Source organism: Cricetulus griseus, chromosome 4 (genome assembly GCF_003668045.3).
Source record: "Cricetulus griseus strain 17A/GY chromosome 4, alternate assembly CriGri-PICRH-1.0, whole genome shotgun sequence".
NCBI classification, from domain to species: Eukaryota; Metazoa; Chordata; class Mammalia; order Rodentia; family Cricetidae; genus Cricetulus; species Cricetulus griseus.
This window is the reverse complement of record NC_048597.1, coordinates 70,386,738-70,406,059: the sequence shown is the minus strand read 5'-3', so window position 1 is coordinate 70,406,059 and position 19,322 is coordinate 70,386,738. Positions and strand designations below refer to the sequence as shown.

The following is a 19,322-nucleotide window of genomic DNA, read 5'->3' as shown; positions in this document are numbered from 1 at the left end:
TACTAAGACAAACACAAGGTCAGGCTTCCAGTTGCATGGAAAAGCTTGGGTAGACATAAACCATAAATGGGTCAGACAGAAGCCACCAGTGTAAATAAGTGTCCTAAAATAAAGGACCCATCACAGGTCAGACATGAAGGCATTAAGCCATGTTTCAGTAAAAGAAGTGCCCTATGAAAGGTACACTGCATATACCCAGGCCCAGTCCTCCCCAGTTCCTGTCAAGACTGGTTGCTACTGGCTCTAGTAAGAAACCAATTTAGCTTGAATATCAAATCAATATGGCCAGCAGGTACCCATCACTGGTAGGAGTCCTGCCTCACCTGACTGTATGATCTTTCATGTTAGGCTTCAACTCAGTACTCAGAACTAAACAACCTGGCTGGGGCATCTGGTGGGCAAGTGGCAAAGTAATGGCACACAATATGAGAGAATGAGAGCTGAGAACTGGCGGAGGCCAGCAGATCAACATCCCCACACCTGGAGAATGGCAGAGCATCCTTGGGCTTAGAGGTGGCCCTGTAAAGTCCTAGCCTGTCCTGAATCTGCAGACCAATGTAACGATCACTGTGGTGATCAGAGCTGAGGGGCCTTGGTAGACTGTGCAGAGAAAACCAGGACCACAAACAAGGGACCGAGGAGGTGGAGCCAGGACAGGTTTACAATGCTTCTCATTTATAAGGATTTTATTTCTAGATCAACCAAGTTGCCGGTAACTAGCAGGCCCACTGGTCTGTGTGTTCAAGGCCCTGGTTGTAGTCTGCACAGAGAAAATGCAGGCAGGGACAATTCTGCATTGGATTGTACCAGGGCTGCAAGGATGCCTAGTAAGGACTATACCACTCAAACCTCAAATTAGTGTACTTACAGGGCATAAGGCTAAGCATTAGGGTGGAGACAGGAGCTCCACTGTCCTCTATAAGGTCATATGAGGTCTTTAGCTTCACACTCAACCCCAGGAAGACTAGGGTTGTAAATCATCCCTGGGAGGGCTGCACCTAACATTCTTGGTGGAAGCAGGGGGTGTCATGCGACACTGGCATTGGCTGGTGGCAGGACTACCAACATGGATGCTGCAGGGTGTACAGGAATGTGTGTGCTACATACCACAGCATGTCATTCAGGTCCTTGGACATCATCCACGCCAGGTCAAACATCACCATGGCCGACTGCAAGGAAGCAGAAAAGCCTGAAACCAAAAGCCATTGAGTTCACAGAAGGGGCAATGCAATGGTGACAGCTTTAAGTCAAGGAGCCCATCCAAGGCCTGCAGATCAGGGTAATCAGGCTTGTTTCCAGCATGAGGAAAGAGTCCTCATCAGAGTGAAGGAAGGGTGACAGGGAAATTCCACCCACCTGAACTCTCTGCTATCTAAAGTCACTTGTATCTGTAGTTTTAATCAAGTAGCAAATGAAGACTGGAAAGAAAGTGCCACCCAGCGGGAAGGCCAGGCATAGCAGTTTGCAGAGACCTCTGTACACCTTATAGGTCAAGGCTATAATGAGAACATAGATGGAGAGGCCCTGCTGTCTGACTGTCCACCAAGCATTTGCTTTCTTCCTGCTTGAAGGCAGCCTCAGAGTTGTCTCCAGGAGGCCAGATGATGAGGACTCAGGTTCTGGTCCCCAGGATATTAAAGTGGGAGGGGCCTCTGGACTCCCCCTGAAGGTCTTCAGGTACAGAAGAGGAAAGCAACATGAGTGGTGAGACTGTGAAGGTAATAGATATCTGACCAGCACACAGTGTGAGATGCTGGCTTCCTCCACGAAGAAAACTTTCAAGGGAATTGTCCCCCAATCGGGAGAAAGTCAGGATCATTTCTGAGAGCATCAGTTCCCTCCCTACCCACTGCAGGAGCTGAGCAGAGAGCTAAAGGATGGTAAACCCTGACTACAGATGAGACAAGGGAAATGTAATATCAAGAATCCAAGGTCTAGGCCCGTCGGTGGTGGCGCACGCCTTTAGTTCCAGCACTTGAGAGGCAGAGGCAGGTGGATCTCTGTGAGTTCAAGACCAGCCTGGTCTACAAGAGCTAGTTCCAGGACAGCCTCCAAAGCCACAGAGAAACCCTGTCTTGAAAAACCAAAAAAAAAAAAACCCAAAAGAATCCAAGGTCTAAGAGTCAAATTTGAAGACTGAATAAAGTGTTTTTAATCGAAAACAAATTTGGTTTGTACCGAGCATATATCACTTTTGCACTATCATAAAGTAAGCAAAAAAAAAAAATGTTAAATAATGTATGTTAAGAACCATATATCTTCTAGAGCTATTGAAGGCCCTATATTCTGGTCAATACTGATAGAACCTATCAACAGGCTTTCTACTCTAAATTCTACTTAAAAATAGGTGTGAGACTGTAATTCTACAGTTTAATCTTCTTGCACAGAGATTAATACAGATTTATTTGCTTATTTATTTTGAGATAAGAGTCTCATCATGAAGCCCTAGATTGCCTGGAACTTGCTACTAGCCCAGTCAGGCCTTGAACTCAAAGATCTGCCTCCCAAGTGCTGGGATTAAAGGATGTGTCACAGTGCTAGCTAGTTTTATGTCAGCTTAGCATAACCTGAAGTCCTCTGAAAGGAAGTCTCAAATGAGAAAATGCCTCCGTAAGAGCCCCAAGCCTGTAGGGCATTTTCTTAATTAGGGATTGATTGGGAGGGCCCACCCCATTGTGGTTGGGGTCTTCCCGGTGTGATAAGAAAGCAGGTTGAGCAAACCATGAGGAGCAAGCCAGTAAGCAGCACTCCCCCATGGCCTCTACACCACCTCCAGCCTTCAAGTTCCTCCCTGTTTTGAGCTCTTGCCCTGATTTCCCTCAGTGATGAAGTGAGGGAAGCACAAGATGAAACAAACCAAACAAACCCTTTCCTCCCCAAGTTAATTTGGTCATGGTGTTTCATCATAGCAATAGTAACCCTAACTAAAATAGCCACCATACCCAATCTGTGTTCCTAAATATTTGTTTTATTTTATATGTGAGTGTTTTGCTTGCATGTATCTGTGTACCTGATACCACAGAGACCAGAAGAAGGAGGCAGGTATTCTGGACCTGGATCCATGGACAGCAGTGAGCTGCCATGTAGGTGCTGGGAGCCAACCCTGGGTCCTCTGAAAGAGCACTTGCTGTTAACAGCTGAGCCATCTCTCTAGCTCCATTACTTTGTATTTTTGATGATGAACACAAAGAATAGCTGCTGGTAGCTTAATGGCACGAGGGCAGACTACCCCAACGGCTGCCTTGGAAAGGAGTGGAGGCACTCTCAACTTATAGAGGCACTCTCAACCCAACACTGCAAAAACACCACGAAATATGCAGCATCCAATGCATCCAGCTTGCCCCACATTCTAAGCTAAGTTGTACCACACTGTGGAGCATGTTTGGTTCCTCTGGACCTTCTGGCTGACTAGATGCTTTAGAACACTATGGCTGTGAGGCACAATCAGAAAGTAGCTCAGAAAACTTCAAAATTCAGAATGTTAAGCATAGAGAACACACATTCTCTCTGAGACAGGGTTTCTCTGTGGAGTCCTGGCTGTCCTGGAACTCTCTCTGTAAACCAGGCTGGCCTCAAACTCAGAGATCTGCCTGCTTCTGCCTCTGGAGTACTGGAATTAAAAGTGTGCACCACCACACCTGGCTTTACTTCATGAAATAAAGTTTTGCTTAATTCTAGAATTAAAAAATAATTAGCAAGTATTGGGGGGGGGGGTGGCTCACTGGTGAACACTCCTAACACATTTGAGTGCTAGGTTTGATCCCTAGCACTGCAAAAAGTGAAAAAAAAAAAAAAAAGCAAATTATTGTTATTATTTACAAAGGGGAAAGATTTATTTTGGATTGCAGTTTCAGTCACCACAGTGGGAAGGGCATGGCAAAGCAGAATAGCTCATGTCAAGGCTGGCAGAAAGCAGAGACTCCCATTATGGTCTTTAATCTTGGTAGGTATGGCAGTGTATAACTATATTCCCAGCTACTCAGGTGGAGGCAGGGGGATCATTTGAAACCAGGAGCCCAGGGCTACCAGAGCTGCATAAGAGGTCCTTAACTAAAAAATTCAGTTTCTACTGAGTATATATCACTTCTGCACCACCACAAAGTTAAAAAAAAAAAAAAAAAAAACCACCAGCTACACCATCAGACTCCACTGGGAAGCATCCATTCTATTCAGTTTCCAGAGGAGCAGAAGTGGACAGCTCAGCTCAGGGAGGCAGTACCACCTACCCAAAAGCACAAGTTGGGGAGATGCAACTCTAACTGAAGCCAGGTTTTTCTGGCTGTAAAACCTTTGCTCTCTTACATTCTAGGACACTGACCCCTAGAGTTAGAACTCTGTAGTGCATCAGATCTATTCATACTTACCGATGTCCCGTAATATTCATACTGCTCGTAATCAAAGAGGATGTCTCTCCTGTAACAACACAAAATGGTATCATTGACTGGAAGCAGCAGGACAGGAAGGCAAGCTTTTTAAAAGGCTAAAACTTTAGTTTAAAAAAAAAAACAAATTAAATCACAGTACCATTTGTTTTCACTTACTGATTCTTTGAGAAATTAAAGCAATTCAAAATGACAGGAAAGACACACTATTGTGTGAATGAAGAAAAGAAATAAAAAAGGAGGATATGACTGCTCCTTGGTATGGTGGAAGAGGAGGTTTGTTATAGATAAAAGGGAGAGTGTAGCCAGAGGCAGGGACATCTGGGACAGTACAGATGTGAACATGACCAGACTGAGCTGGGCCATGGGGGGTGGGGGGGTAGCGAGAGCCAGGAGATCAGGACGCCAGGAAAGTAAAGAGTAGATGAAAGGGGCCATGTAACCAAAATGGTTGGATTGTATAGGGAAGGGCAGCCCAGCTCCTCGGCTGGAGAGTTCAGGGTAGAGGGCTGGGTATGCCAGACATACACTATTACAGGTAAGGACTGAGGGATGCTGGGAGAACCTGGCAGCCAGGTCTACTTTGATATGTAAAAGAGGCATCTCAGCCATTTGTTCCAAATTTGAGATCCAACATTGTGTACACAAAGTTATTAATTATTTGTAATGATAAAGTACTAGACACAGTGACCTATAATTCAAAAATGGAGAAAAGGGCTGGAGAGATGGCTCAGAGGTTAAGAGCACTGGCTGCTCTTCCAGAGGTTCTGAGTTCAATTCCCAGCAACCACAAACATCTGTAGTGAGATCTGCTGCCCTCTTCTGGCCTGCAGGCATATATGCAGACAGAACACTGTGTAATAAATAAATAAAATAAATAAATATGGAGAAAAGGCCAGATACAGTGGTACACACCTGAAATTCCAGTGCTCAGGAGGTTGAGACAGGACACTGAACAGTTGAAGCCATCCTGGGCTACATAGTAAGGCAATGCCTCTAAATAAAAAGGCTGAGGCTAGCTTAGTTGATAAAGGATATTTACTATGCAAGCACAAGGAAACTGAGTGTCGGTCCCCAGCACCCACACAAAGAACTAAGTGTTTTATATACTGGGGTTGGAGGAGGGGGCAGAGACAGACGATCCCCAAAGCTCATAGGCCAGTTAGTGTAGCCAGATTGATGAGCTCAAAATTCACTGAAAGATCTTGTGTTTAAAAAGTAAAGTGGAAAGCAATCAAGAAAAACACCTTGAACACATCCCAGCCACAACTCCAGCGGAAACCCCTTGCTCCACCAGAGACCACACCGAAAGCCAGAGCCCAAGGAAGCCCTCCACCCCACCCCAGCCACAGACCACCACTCTCAGTTCCTGCCCACCAGACCTAAACCTCCCCTTCCCTCTTTATCACTGTGCCTGCCCAGCAATTGCCCAATCAACACTCCCTCCCCCACCCCTTGAACTCCTGCAGAGAATCTCCTGCTAGATCAGAGGCCGTCCTTGCCACCAGAAGTCCAGTCCCCAACTTAGATGGAGAGCCTTTACTTAACCACAGGCTACTTTGGCCAGAAGACTAGAGAGGAATTGGAAACCAAGGAACAAAACACCCATCCAACAACAACAAAGAAACTGGCACCTAAACCTATAATCATCCCAAACTCAGGTGCTTAAATGCCAGTTTAAGAACACAATCAACAACAGCCAGGGCAATATGTCAACACCAGAATCCAGCTCTCCTACTACAGCAAGCCCTTAATATTTCCACACAGCCAAAGCACAAGAAAACAACTTTAAAATCAACTTTATTAAGATGATAGAAGTCCTTAAAGAGGAAATGAATAAATCCCTTTTAAAAAGCCAAGAAAAAACAGTTGAAGGAAACAAAACTGTTCAAGACCTGAAAATGGAAATAGAAGCAATAAAGAAAATACAAACTGAAGGAATTATAAAAATGAAATATCTGGGAACGAGAACAGGAACTACAGATGCAAGCATTACCAACAGAATACAAGCCATGGAAGAAGAGAATCTCAGACTCTGAAGATATAATAGAAGAAACAGATACATGGGTCAAAGAAAATGTTAAATCTTAAAAATTCCTGACTCAAAACATCAAGATAATCTGGTACCCTATGAAAAGACCAAACCTCAAAATAACAAGAATAGAAGGAGAAATATCCCAGCTCAAAGGCCCAGAATTTTTTTTTTAATTTTTAATTTTTTTTTTCTGAGACAGTTTATCTGTGTAACAGTTCTGGCTGTCCTGGAACTCATTTTGTACATCAGGCTGACCTTGAACTCACAGAGATCTGCCTGCTTCTGCCTCCCAAAATCCTGGGATTAAAGGTGTGCACCACTACCACTAAGAAAATATTAACAAAATTATAGAAGAAAATTTTCCTATCCTAAAAAAAAAAAAAGAAGAGATGCCTATAAACATACTTAACACCAAATAGATTGGACCAGAAAAGAAATCTCCCTCACCACATAATAATAAAAGCACTAAACAAACAAAACAAAGAAAGAATACTAAGTGCTGCAAGGAAAAAAGGCTAACATAAATAGGCAGACTTATTAGAATTACACCCAACTTCTCAAATGGAGACTCTAAAAGCCAGAAGGGCCCAGACAGATGTCCTGCAGAATCTAAAGTCAAATTTAAACAATATCAGAAAGTACTAAAAGGAAAACTCCAACCCAAGGAGGATAACTACACCCATGAAAACACAGGAAATAAATAATCTCACACCAACAAAACCAAAAAGGATTCATGTGCGTGTTCGAGACAGGCAGGCAGGCAGGCAGGCAGGCAGGCAGGCAGGCAGACAGACAGACAGACAGACAGACAGACAGACAGACACACACACACACACACACACACACACACACACACTGTATCATCACCACAATAACAACAACAATCATTGATCATTGATATTTCTCAGTATCAATGGACTCAATTCCCCAATAAAAAGGCACAGACTAACAGGATAGATGGGAAAACAGGATCCATCTTCTGCTGCATACAAGAAACACACCTCAATATCAAATAGACATTACCTCAGAGTAAAAGGTTGGAAAAAGATTTTCTAAGCAAATAGAACTAAGAAAAAAGCTGGTGCAGCCATTCTAATATCTAACAAAATAGACTTCAAACCAAAATTAATCAAAAAGGGAAGGACTTCTTTTTTCCTTCATATTCATCAAAGGAAAAATCCAAGATGATCTTTCAATTCTAACATCTATGCCCTAAATGAAAGAGTACCCAGATGTGTAAGGGAGACACTACTGTGGTGGTTTGAAAGAAAATGGTCCCCAAAGGGAGTAGCACTACTAGGAGGTGTAGTCTTGTTGGAGGAAGTCTATCACCGTGGGGGCAGGCTTTGAGGTCTCTTTTTCTCAAGCTTCCCTTAGTGTGACAGTCAGTCAACTTCCTATTGCCTGCAATGCGTAGCAGTCTAAGCTCCAGCACTATGTCTGCCTGCATGCCGCCATGCTCCCCATCATGATGATAATGGATTGAACTTCTGAAACTGTAAGGGAGCCCCCTCAAATGTTTTCCTTGTAAGAGTTGCCATGGTCATGGTATCTATTCACAGCAATAAAAACCCAAACTAAGGCAACTACTAAAGCTTAAATCACATATCTACCTTCACACATTGATAGTGGAAGATTTCAATACCCCACTCTTACCAGTGCGCAGGTCATCCAGACAAAAACTAAACAGAAATACTAGAGCTAATAGACATCATGAACCAAATAGCCTTAGAGCATTACAGAACATTCTACCCAAACACAAAAGAATATAACTTCTTCTCAGCACCTTGTGGAACATTCTCCAAAATTGACCACATACCCAGTAACAAAGCAAGTCTGAAAAAATACAAAGAAAACACAAATAACTCCAAGCATCTTATCAGACCACCATTGATTACAGCTGGATTTCAACAACAGAAACAACAGAAAGCTTATGAACTCATGGGAACTAAATAACTCGCTACTGAGTTACTACTGGCCGAGGCAGAAATAAAGAAATTAGAAGACTTTCTATAATCCAATGAAAATGAATGGACAACATACCCAAACTATTTGGAACAATGAAAGCGGTGCTAAGAAGAAAGTTCATAACACTCTAAATGCCTACATAAAGAAATTGGAGAGATCTCATAATAGCAACTTAACAGCACACCTAAAAGCTCTTCAACAAAAAGAAGTAAGCACATTCAATAGAAGTAGATGGCAGGAAACAAACTGAGGGCTGAAATCAATTAAGATAGAAGCACAAAGAACAATACAAATAAATCAATGAAACAAAGAGTTGGTTCTTTGAGAAAATCAACAAGATAGACAAACCCTTATCCAAACTAACCAAAAGATGGAGAATATTTAAATTAACCAAACAGAAATGAAAACGGGAACATAATACCAGACACCAAGGAAATCCAAAGAATCATTAGGTCATATTTTAAAAACCTGTACCCCCCCCCAAAAAGGGATATTTTCTTAATAGATATCACTTGCCAAAGTTAAATCAAGATCAGATAAACAATTTGAATACACCTATAACCCCTAAGGAAATAGAAGCAGTCTCCTAACCAAAAGAAAAACAAAAACAAAAAAACAGGGCCAGATGGTTTTAGCCCAGAATCCTACCAGAATTTCAAAGAAGAGCTAATGCCAATACTCCTCAAATTACTGCATGAAATAGAAACAGAAGGAACATTGCCAAATTCATTTTATGAAGTCACAGTTACCCTGACACCCAAACTACACAAAGGCTCAACAAAGAAAGAGAATTACAGACCAATTTTCCTTATGAACATGGATGCAAAAATACTCAGTAGAATACTCACAAACTATTTGACCTACAATTTGTCCTGCCTGTAAGATGCGCTGTGGTTCAGAACTAGTGGGAATGCCCAACCAATGACTGACCCAACTTGAGGTCCATGTCATGAAAGGGAGCCCACACCTGACACTGCCTGGATTGCCAAGGAACAGAGGCTGAATGGCTCAGAGACCTAGAATACAACCACACACAACTGGGGAAAAAATCAATAAAATGATTCCCAATGATATTCTACGATATGCATAGATCCGTGCCTACCCAACTGTCATCAGAGAGGCTTCATCTAACCACTGATGGGAGCAGATACAGAGACCCACAGCCAAACACTAGGTGGAGCTAGGAGAACCCTTCAGAAGGGAGAGAAAGAACTGTGGAAGGCAGAGAGGTCGAGGACACAAAAACAGGTGTCACAGGGGGCCACAAAATCAACTAAGCAGGGCTCATAGGGACTCACAGAAACTGAAGCAACAATCACAGAAACTATGTAGGACTGAGCTAGGTCACCTCATATTATAGGTCATGTGGAGCTTAGTGTTCTTGTAAGACTTCTAACAGTGACAGTGGGGTGTGTCTGACTCACCTGTGTTTAGTACCCTTTTCATCCAATGGGGTTGCCTTGTCCAACACTGATATTACAGTTTGTGCCTAGTCTTGTAATTATTTTGTTTTTCCGAGACGGTCTCTTAGTGTATGTAGCTCTGGCTGTCCTGGAACTCCAGCTGTAACCAGGCTGGCCTTGAACTCACAGAGACTTACGTCCCTCTGTCTCCCAAGTACTGGGATTAAGGACAAGCACCATCACCACCCTGCTTAGTCTTATTGTAATTTGGTATGCCAGGTTCAGTTCAGTTGATAACTCTTGGAGGCCAGCTCTTTTTTTGTTGTTGTTTGTTTTTGAAGGGAAACTGAAGAGTGGATCTGGGGAAGAGGGAAGGTAGGGTAGGACTGGGAAGAGTGGGGGGTACTGTGGTAGGGATGCAATGTATGAGAGAAGAATTTAAAAACAAAAAAGGAAAAGAAAAATGCCCTATGTTGACCTCTGACCTGTTGTGGGATATCTGTACACTGTGTGAAGATACATTGCTGTGATTGGTGTAATAAAAAGCTGAATGGCCAATAGCTACGCAGGAGGTATAGGTGGGACTTTCAGGAAGACAGAACTCTGGGAAGAAAGGTGAAGTTATAAGCCAGACTTGGAGGAAGCAGGATGGGCAGTAGTGAGATGAAACAATGCCATGTGGCAGAAGATACATTTATATAAATGGATTAAGTTATAAGTGCTAGTTGAGAACAAGCCTAAGCTAAGGCCAAGCTTTCATAAATAATACTAAGTCTCTGTAATTATTTGTGAGCTGACGGTCCCATGAGAAAGTACTGCTACACTGACCTCCATACACATATATACACCCATACCATACCAAAACAAACACATTTAAAATTCTTAAAAAATAAATTTTAAAAAAATGAGTGAAAATGAGTGCTATGGACTAAATCCAGAGGATTGTATACACACACATATGGAAGTATCACACTAGACCCTGTTAATATGCATAATTAATGTGTTAGTAAAAAAACAAAGACCAAAACAAAAGAAATAATTAAATACTAAGCTGCTTCTGGGTTCTTTTTTCTCTTGATTTTTTAAAATTTTTATGAGTATAGATATGTACCTGTGAATACCCAGAAATTACAGATGGGTACTGAGAATCAAACCCAGGTCCTCTTCAAGAGCAACAAGTACTCTTAGTCACTGAGCCATTTCTCTAGCCTCTTGTTTTGTTTTTTGAGTTTTCTGAGTTAGGGTATGGCTAGGTGGCCATGACTGGCTTGGAACTTGCAGAGAACCACCCACCTCTGCCTCTCAAGGGCTGTGATTAAATGGGTACATCAACACACATGCCTTAAACACTAAGCAGTTTTTATTTTTATTTTATTTATTTGGGGGGAGGTGTGGGGGGGTCCTCAAGACAGAATTTCTCTGTGTAACAGTCCTGGAACTTGCTTTGTAGACCAGGCTCGCTTTGAACTCACAGAGATCGGCCTGCCTCTGCCTCCCGAGTGCTGGGATTAAAGGTGTGTGCCGACGCCAATACCACCACCACCCAACAACTAAGCAGTTTTTAAAAGGCTGTTCAGAAGTATAAAGATCTGTGACCTGAGGACATGGCTCAGATAATAGAGTTGGCCCAGGACCACATAAATCGGGTGTGGTGACCTGTAATTCCCTGCAATCCCATCTCTAGAGAGATAGAAATAGGATTAAAAGTTAAAGTTCATCCTTGGCTACACAGTGAGTTTGAGACCAGCCTAAACTACAGGAGACCCTTGTCTCAATAACAAACAAACAAAAACAAAAATGAATTCAGAAGCATAAAAAATAATTATATCAAGGCATAGTGGCACACCCCTGTTCTCTTAGCACTTGGAAAGCTGCAGGTGCATCATAAATCAAGGCCAGCCTGGGCTATATGGTGAGGTCTTGTCCCAACTATTTTAAGTAGAAAATGCAAAATTAGATGTGTAACTTGATAGTAAAATATGCACAAATATGGATAATTCAGAGAGAAATGCAGAATGTTTCAGAGAATAATCAGAAAAGAAATCCAAACACCTTGAACTGTGGTCACTTCCAGAAATGGCCTGACATTGTCTTTATAGGACAGTTTTCTTTCCCATGTTTGGTATGCAGAACCTTTAGCTGGACCACAGAGGACAATAGCTAAGATCTTTAGCAAGCCAATTTACTTCAAGCTGGAAAAACCATTCTAGCATTTTCATCTCAAAGCGCCTGTTTTTTTATAAATGCAGTAAGAGAAATTATGAGTAATTTACTTTCTGCTTCATATTTCTTTCCATGAAAAGTTTTATACAATTGTCAGCTATCTTTTCTTTTTATAAGTTTTTTTTAAAGATTTTATTTATTTATTATGTATACAACATTCTCCCCCCATGTATATCTGCACACCAGAAGAGGACACCAGATCTCATAACAGATGGCTGTGAGCCACCATGTGGTTGCTGGGAATTGAACTCAGGACCTCTGGAAGAGCAGTCAGTGCTCTCAACCTCTGAGCCATCTCTCCAGCCCTATAAGTTTTTTTATAAATGAAAAAGTGCCTACATCTGACGAAAAAAAAAAATCTGGTGAAGGCATCATTCCTATAAGAAGAATTTGGAGACTGTCCTGTCATTTTAGGATCCTGAGGACAACACACAGGGTGATTCAAGGTGATTTTCAGAGCAATGGGCACATATTCACTCCAAAGTGGCTGGCCCCAAGATTCTTTTTTTTTTGAGACAGGGTTTCACTGTGTAGCCCTGGATGTCCTGGAACTCACGCTGTAGAGCAGGCTGGCCTTGAATTCATAGAAATCTGCCTGTCTCTGGCCCTTCCCAAATGCTGGGATTAAAGGTGTGAGCCACCACTGCACTGCAGCCCCAAGATTCTTTTGTTGTTGTTGTCGTTTTGTTTTTTTTTTTTTCTAAGACAGGGTTTCTCTGTGTAGCTTTGGAGCCTATCCTGGCACTCGCTCTAGAGACCAGGCTGACCTTGAACTCACAGAGATCCGCCTGCCTCTGCCACCCGAGTGCTGGGATTAAAGGCGTGCACCACCAATGCCCGGCCAGCCCCAAGATTCTTAACTAAGGGAATGTGGTGTCCAAGAAGCACCAAAGGTACCAGGCCCACTGCAGAGCTGCTCCATGGGACTCACCTCCGGGCCTCCCACTCTCTTCGTTGCCTCCTCTTTGTGGTTCGTGCCACAATCTCCTGAAATTGGACAAACAAAAGAAAAATGTGGTGGTTTGAATGAGAATGGCCCCCATAGGCTTATATGTTTGAATACTTGTTTCCCAGTTGGTGGGACTGTTTGGGAAAGATTAGGAGGTGTGGCCTTAGAGAAGGTGTGTCACCGGTGGGCTTTGAGGTTTTAAAAGCCCACTTCACTCCCAGTGTGCTCTTTCTGTCTTCTACTTGCAGGTAAGAAAGTAAATTTTCAGCTATTGTTCCAGTGCGATGCCTGCCTGCTGCCATGCTCCCTGCCGTGGTGATGATAGACTCAAACCCTTTGCAATCGTGAGCTCTAAATTTTTTCTCTTATACATTGCCTTGGTCATGGTGTTTTGTCATAACAATAGAAAAGAATCTAAGACAAAAAGGTTAAGCCTGACAAGACACTTTGAAAGAAGCCCCTAGGCACAGTCCCCTGAGGGAGAATGTGAGTTATGTCCAGGCTCCAAGTCCAGCTTATATCTGGGAACCTGAAGAACTGAGGGATGACTGTGTCACTAGGCCTCCGGAACTTGGCAGACACCATCTAAATACTGAAGAGCCTATGCTTTCCTTGATGTGCTCAATACTACACTCAACATCTGGCCACGCTACCTGCCTAGCATCCAAAACACCTAGATACTATATAAGATGGAGCTGTGATGTCCCCAATGCCTGTTAGACATATCTAAAACCCTTCGACATTATAGAAACCAAGTACAATTCCAAAGGTGGGAGCACAGGCACAGAAGTTAGGGACCTCTAAACATATCTAAAACCCTTTGACACTATAGAAACTAAGAATAATTCCAAAGGCTGGAGCACAAGTGTGACATTTAGGGACCTCTCTGTGGCATGGTTTCCTTTTGTGTTCACACAGACTTGAAGGCCTAGAAGCTGACAATCTGGGCACACCAACAGGAGAACAAAGTCCCCAACAAAAGCTGCCTTGTCAAGGAGGGGCAGGGCTACATAGTAAGACCCTGTCTCAAAAAGAACAAACAAACCACCCAAAACCCAAAAATCCCCATAAAAAGACAGAGAAAGCTCACACAGAATAAACTCAAACTTCTGAGCATTAAATCAAAGGAAAAAAAAAAAAAAAAAAGAGGCGGCAACAAAAACTCATGCACAACAATCCCTTATGTGTATGGGAAGCAGAACAAATGGCTAGATGTCTCATCAGAAAGCATGGAGGCACAGACCTTCAGGGTCAGCATTCAGGAGGCTGAAGGATGAGAATCAAAGTTTGATGAAGCTAACCTGGATTATACTGCAAGACCCTGCCTCAAAAATAAAACCTAAGTTGGGGAAAGGGTGGTTGTACTTTCATAAGATAAAAAACCAGCAAGTCTGCCAGAAAGTGAACACATAAAATGAAGAGATAGATGGCTAGAGGAACAATGGAAGAGAGAGTCCAAGAGGACATCCTGAGACTGCCCAAAGCTCTTGTGAAAGGAAGACAAGAGTGAGGAGGTCTGGAGACAGCAGGCCACTTAGTTTTGAAGAACTCTGCCCTGTCTCAGACTGACCCTGTCTTGAATGTCACAAATATGGCTGGAAAGGATTCCATTAAAGCACATCCTTGGAAACACAGGACCAAGTCTGAAAGGAAAACCCTAAGATATTCCAGAGGCAAATCCCATTTGTGCCACAAAGATCAGGGGCCACAAGCTTCTTCAACAATAGTGCTGAACAGAACAAAATGTAGCTGTCCACACTAGACGGACAGCCACCGCCTACCTACTATCCTTCAGCTAGTGGAAGCCCATGTTGGACAGGCCCCCTCCACTGGCGAATCTCAGATCACAAAAGTGCCTTCCCTAGAGTGTTTGCCAAGAGATCACAAACACACTGTACCTTTCTCGTAACTGCAATGAGCAATACTATGGGGGAATCAGATGTTTAATGTTGCTCCATAGTGAGTCTTTTTTTTTTTTTCTTTCAATATTTGCTACCTTTTCCTACATAGGGCTAAACTGTCCTAAATTTCATTTTCTCTGCCAGGACCCTCCTGTAAGATAAGATACAGCTCAAATAACTACAGAAATCTGCCTGAGACCACAAAGATAGGGGCTAGAAGGCAGAGTCGGTACCTACACCTAATAACTACTCCACTTCTCACTGCCTGGTACCCCCAGCTGTGCCCAGGCCCAGAATACCACACTTGGCTCACATATAACTCTCCTAGTTGCGCTTTCTCCAGAATGCCCACTCAGCCCAAACATACCTCTTCTAACCGTGTACGCTTCTCAGAAGGCTCTGACCCCTCACTGTCACTTCCTGAAAGATCTTCATCTTCTGCTTCATCCCTAAAGATGTCATCATAGGCAGGAACTTCAAGATCATCGTCTTGTTTGATGAGCAACTTAATCTATGTTATAAAACAAAAAGCAATCAAAACTTTCTCCCTGCTAGGAAGCCATTTCTCAGGATGCTTGAGTAGGATCTTACTTATTCTTAATCAGCTGGCTCCTAAGTTTTCTGGATAAACAAATAGCACCTGTATAAGAAGAGCTCCAGGCTTCTCGGCACCACTCAGTAAGGCACCAGAGTTGTCTCACATGGCATGCAGAAATTATGAAACTAAGTTTGAAAATCATTTCCAGTCCACTTTATGTCTGGGCAATGTTTCTTTCTTATGTGTACATTAAAAAACAAAAATAAAGGTCTCACCAGTTGACTTTTGATATAGGATATGAAAATGTTGCTATGGTTGGATATTTGGATATGATTTATTTCCCAAAGGGTCCACCAAGCCAGAAGCTTGCTGCCTGTGCAGGGTGTTGAGGGAGTAGAGCCATTTAAAGGTGGGGTCTGGAAAGTGTTAGGTCAGTCAGGGCTCTCCCCTTGCTGATGCAGTAACAGCATCTCTCAGAAGCGTGTCAGGCCTTGTAGAGGCTTAGTCTCCATGTGCAGGTAGTTATAAAATTTCCTTAGCTTGCTCTGCTGTTTCCTGTCTCACCACGGACTCTTTCTCACTTTCCCACACACTCCCTCTATTGGGAAACCATTTACTATAGGGGTCTCACAAGAGCACAGCAGATGTTTGCACCATGCTCTTGAATATACAGAACAGTAAGTTAACTGTAACCAGTCTCAGATATTTTCTTATAAAGATACAAACGGGTCAAGACAGACATGAACCCCTAAGCCAACACAATTCTTGTCTCTAATAGCAATTCCAGACTGATTTCTCTATGAGGATTTCAGAGTCACAGAATGCTTAGACAGCTGGTCTGTGCTAGGTTGCATATTTAACACCTAGAGGTTCAGAATAAGTATAGTAGAGACATTTTGGGCTAAAATATTCTGATCCTCCATCTTCCAAATGATGCAAGATCCACAAATGTGTTGTGTAAATGCCCACAAGCTAAGATAAGATGAAGTTCTTGCATTGAACACACTCCCTAACTTGAGAGGTGGGGTATACATTACAAAGAAGATGTGTTCAATGCTGTCACAGCATAGACGTACAGACTGATTAAAAAGAGAGCACACGTAAGGGAAGGCCCTGAAAGGGCTAGGTACCTGAGTGTCATTGTACACATTCACAACATTGACTGGCCTGTGGGTATCACACACAAAAAATACACTGTCTTCATCAGGTTGAAGGATATCCAGTAGGTCTACGTTGGCTCCACAGTTTATGAGGATGAAATAGCAGAACTGAAAGGAGACAGAGACAATGTGAAGGAACTGCATCAAGGAGGCCCTCCTCCTCTGCTGAACACATTATGGCAAGGCCCAGGAGGAATGGCAAGTGGATTGACAACTGCCCACAGCTGGCTTGGTTACTGCTTTTCCAAGATGACACTGTAAAGTAGGCTCTGGGGCTCTTCTTGCTTCCTGAAGAGCATGATGAGGCTTAGGAAACTCAAGACTTGTGCACAGACTCAAACAGCTAATGAAGAACAGACCATGACTCCACACACATACCAAAGGCTCTCTGGATATTGCCGAACTATACTGTCCTGCTGCCTTACCACATTAACAGCATTGTGTGGGGAAGGGTTTGCAGTAAATCTTGGGCAGCCCCTACTTTATGGCCTCCTAAATAGTAAGTCCTTTATCAAACTACCCACTACAGAAAAACCTTTCCTCAGTAACACCCAATTGCCTGGCTGTGGGCTCACACTTGCAATATAACACTTTAAGGTCAAGGAAGGGGTACTGCCTAAGAGTTCAAGGTTACCCTGGGCTATCAAGTAAGTTCTTGTCTCACAGCACTGAGGAGAAAACTCAACCAGTACAGGTACTTCAAATTTTGAATAAATCTCTTCCAAGTCTTTCTAGAAGTGGTCAGGGACTCCAGAAACCCTCTGCCATGCCCTACCTACTCCTTACGGGTGCCACAATGTCCATTTCTCATCTGGCCCCAAGCATAGGTAAGGAGTGTTGGTTCTGCCATTTAATTCCAAAGGAAAAACATGTGTTTGGAAACTGGAATGCTTTTTCTTGAGGAGACAACAGAAAGCAGTGGCGTATCCTAGGAAAATAAGTGAGGTCAGAATATATGCTGTCCACATCCATACCTTTTTTATTTTTGAGACATGATCTTGTTATGTAGCTGAGGCTGGTCTCAAACTTGCTATATGTATTTCGGACTTGCCTCAAATTGGTGATTTTTTTTGGGGGGGGGGGCAAATGTTGACCCTGCCATCATAACTTGAATCGTAATGAAACTTTAAAACACACTTATCCTACTTTAGATCTAGGAAGAATGCTAAGTATTAGGAAACTCCAACTGAGTAGAGCAGCCTAATTATTCTAAAATTCATTATTTCATACCTGTTCTTTATGTTCAAGAAATGCAGTTTCAAGTTCTTGCCACCCAGAAACTGGAACCAGCGTATACTGCACGTGGTCGCACTGAAACAGGGCCTGGAGAGAGAGCATACTGTCAGAACCCTGTCATTTAGGATAACTTACCTTGAATCACCAGAAACAAGCTAACAAATTAGCTGAGCTGAGAGATGAAGATCTATGTGATATGCTGTTTGGTAGGAGCTGGGCAGTGGTGGCGCGCACTAATTCCAGCATTTGAGAGGCAGAGGCATGCAGATCTTTGAATTCGAGGCCAGCCCGATCTACAGAGCTAGTTCCAGGATAGCAAGGGTTACACAGAGAAACCCTGTCAGAAACAACAAACAAACAAACAAACAAAAATAGGAGAAGCCAGGAGGCAGGGATGTAAGTGTTCAGTGTACAGTTCTGCCAAATCTGTCAAATTTTGCCAAAGTCAAACACTAAGGGGGAAAGTAACTTTAATTACAGGTGTTCTGAAAAGTTCCTGACCCCCACTTATTGTAAAAAACCACAGTATAGTTAAAGCCCCAACTAATGATCCTCTCTAACAGACTCCTGTATTTCCAGCACTCACTATGATGCCACTCCCAACTATCACAGTCCTCTCTCAAATTCCATCTTTGATAGTCATTTATAGGTTCAAAGATTTCAGGAGTGAAACCATTTTCAAGTGAGTTTTTGTAAACAAACAAACAAACAAACAAAAACACCACTTGTCTCCCAGTATAGTTCAGAGAGGGACCGTTGGGCCCCTCTTTGGGTCACCAGCTCCTCAGCTCTCTCTGGTCCCTCCCTTTCTGCGCCCCACCCTCCTGCTGGGGCCAACCCTGTTCCCTCACCTCTTGCCCCCTGCCCTGTCTTCCTAAGGTATCCAAAGCTCACCTGAAGGATCTTGCAAGCACACAAGGCATCCACATCCGAGGCCACAAAGAGAAGGACCCTCTGTTGGAGGAAATGCAGACAGGTGAGTTGAGCACAGGCACTTCAAACTCTGTGGCAACACCCGGTCCTGCTGGCCCATTCACGGACACTCGCCCTCATCCCTTCCCCTCAAATAAGGTTTGGACCAGGATGGTGGAATGGGAGTCACCTGATTGTGGACCAGCTCGTAGAACTCCTTGCGGAAATCGGACACGAACATAGCCACTGCGGCCGGATACCCAGAGCTGGCGCTGAGACACCGGTAGCCGGGGAGGTGGTGAATACTCCCGCCAAATCACGGCTCTTCCAATTGGCCCGCGCCAGCAGCCAATAGTTCTTAGCCTTTCCTTCTTTCTGATTGGGTCCTATTGGGGACAGCCAATAAAGCTCTGCTATTCGCCGCTGGAGAAATCCCGCCCCCGCCCCACCCCCCCAAAGAAGCATCATCTTGAGTCAGGCTGCGAACCTTGTTACTGTCTTTGACTTCCAGTTACCCAAAACCCCCTACGCTCGGCGGACATCTTTACTTCGGGAAGAAAAGCCTACCATCTCATCCTGGGATACTCAGGAAAATACACTCCTAGACATAGTAAA

The 19,322-nt window shown here is 43.3% G+C and overlaps 1 protein-coding gene across 1 annotated transcript in view; it reads right to left on the bottom strand.

Annotated features, from left to right (window-relative positions):
* The window catches only part of Cdc45 (cell division cycle 45), a 35,861-nt gene extending 16,913 nt beyond the window's left edge, over positions 1-18,948 (bottom strand). The window contains 8 exon segments of the mRNA NM_001246790.1: positions 1,108-1,169; positions 4,365-4,413; positions 12,943-12,998; positions 15,229-15,372; positions 16,530-16,667; positions 17,790-17,882; positions 18,690-18,749; positions 18,898-18,948. Of these exon segments, the coding sequence (NP_001233719.1) occupies positions 1,108-1,169; positions 4,365-4,413; positions 12,943-12,998; positions 15,229-15,372; positions 16,530-16,667; positions 17,790-17,882; positions 18,690-18,749; positions 18,898-18,948 (653 nt within the window).
* Positions 18,949-19,322: the final 374 nt, after the last annotated feature.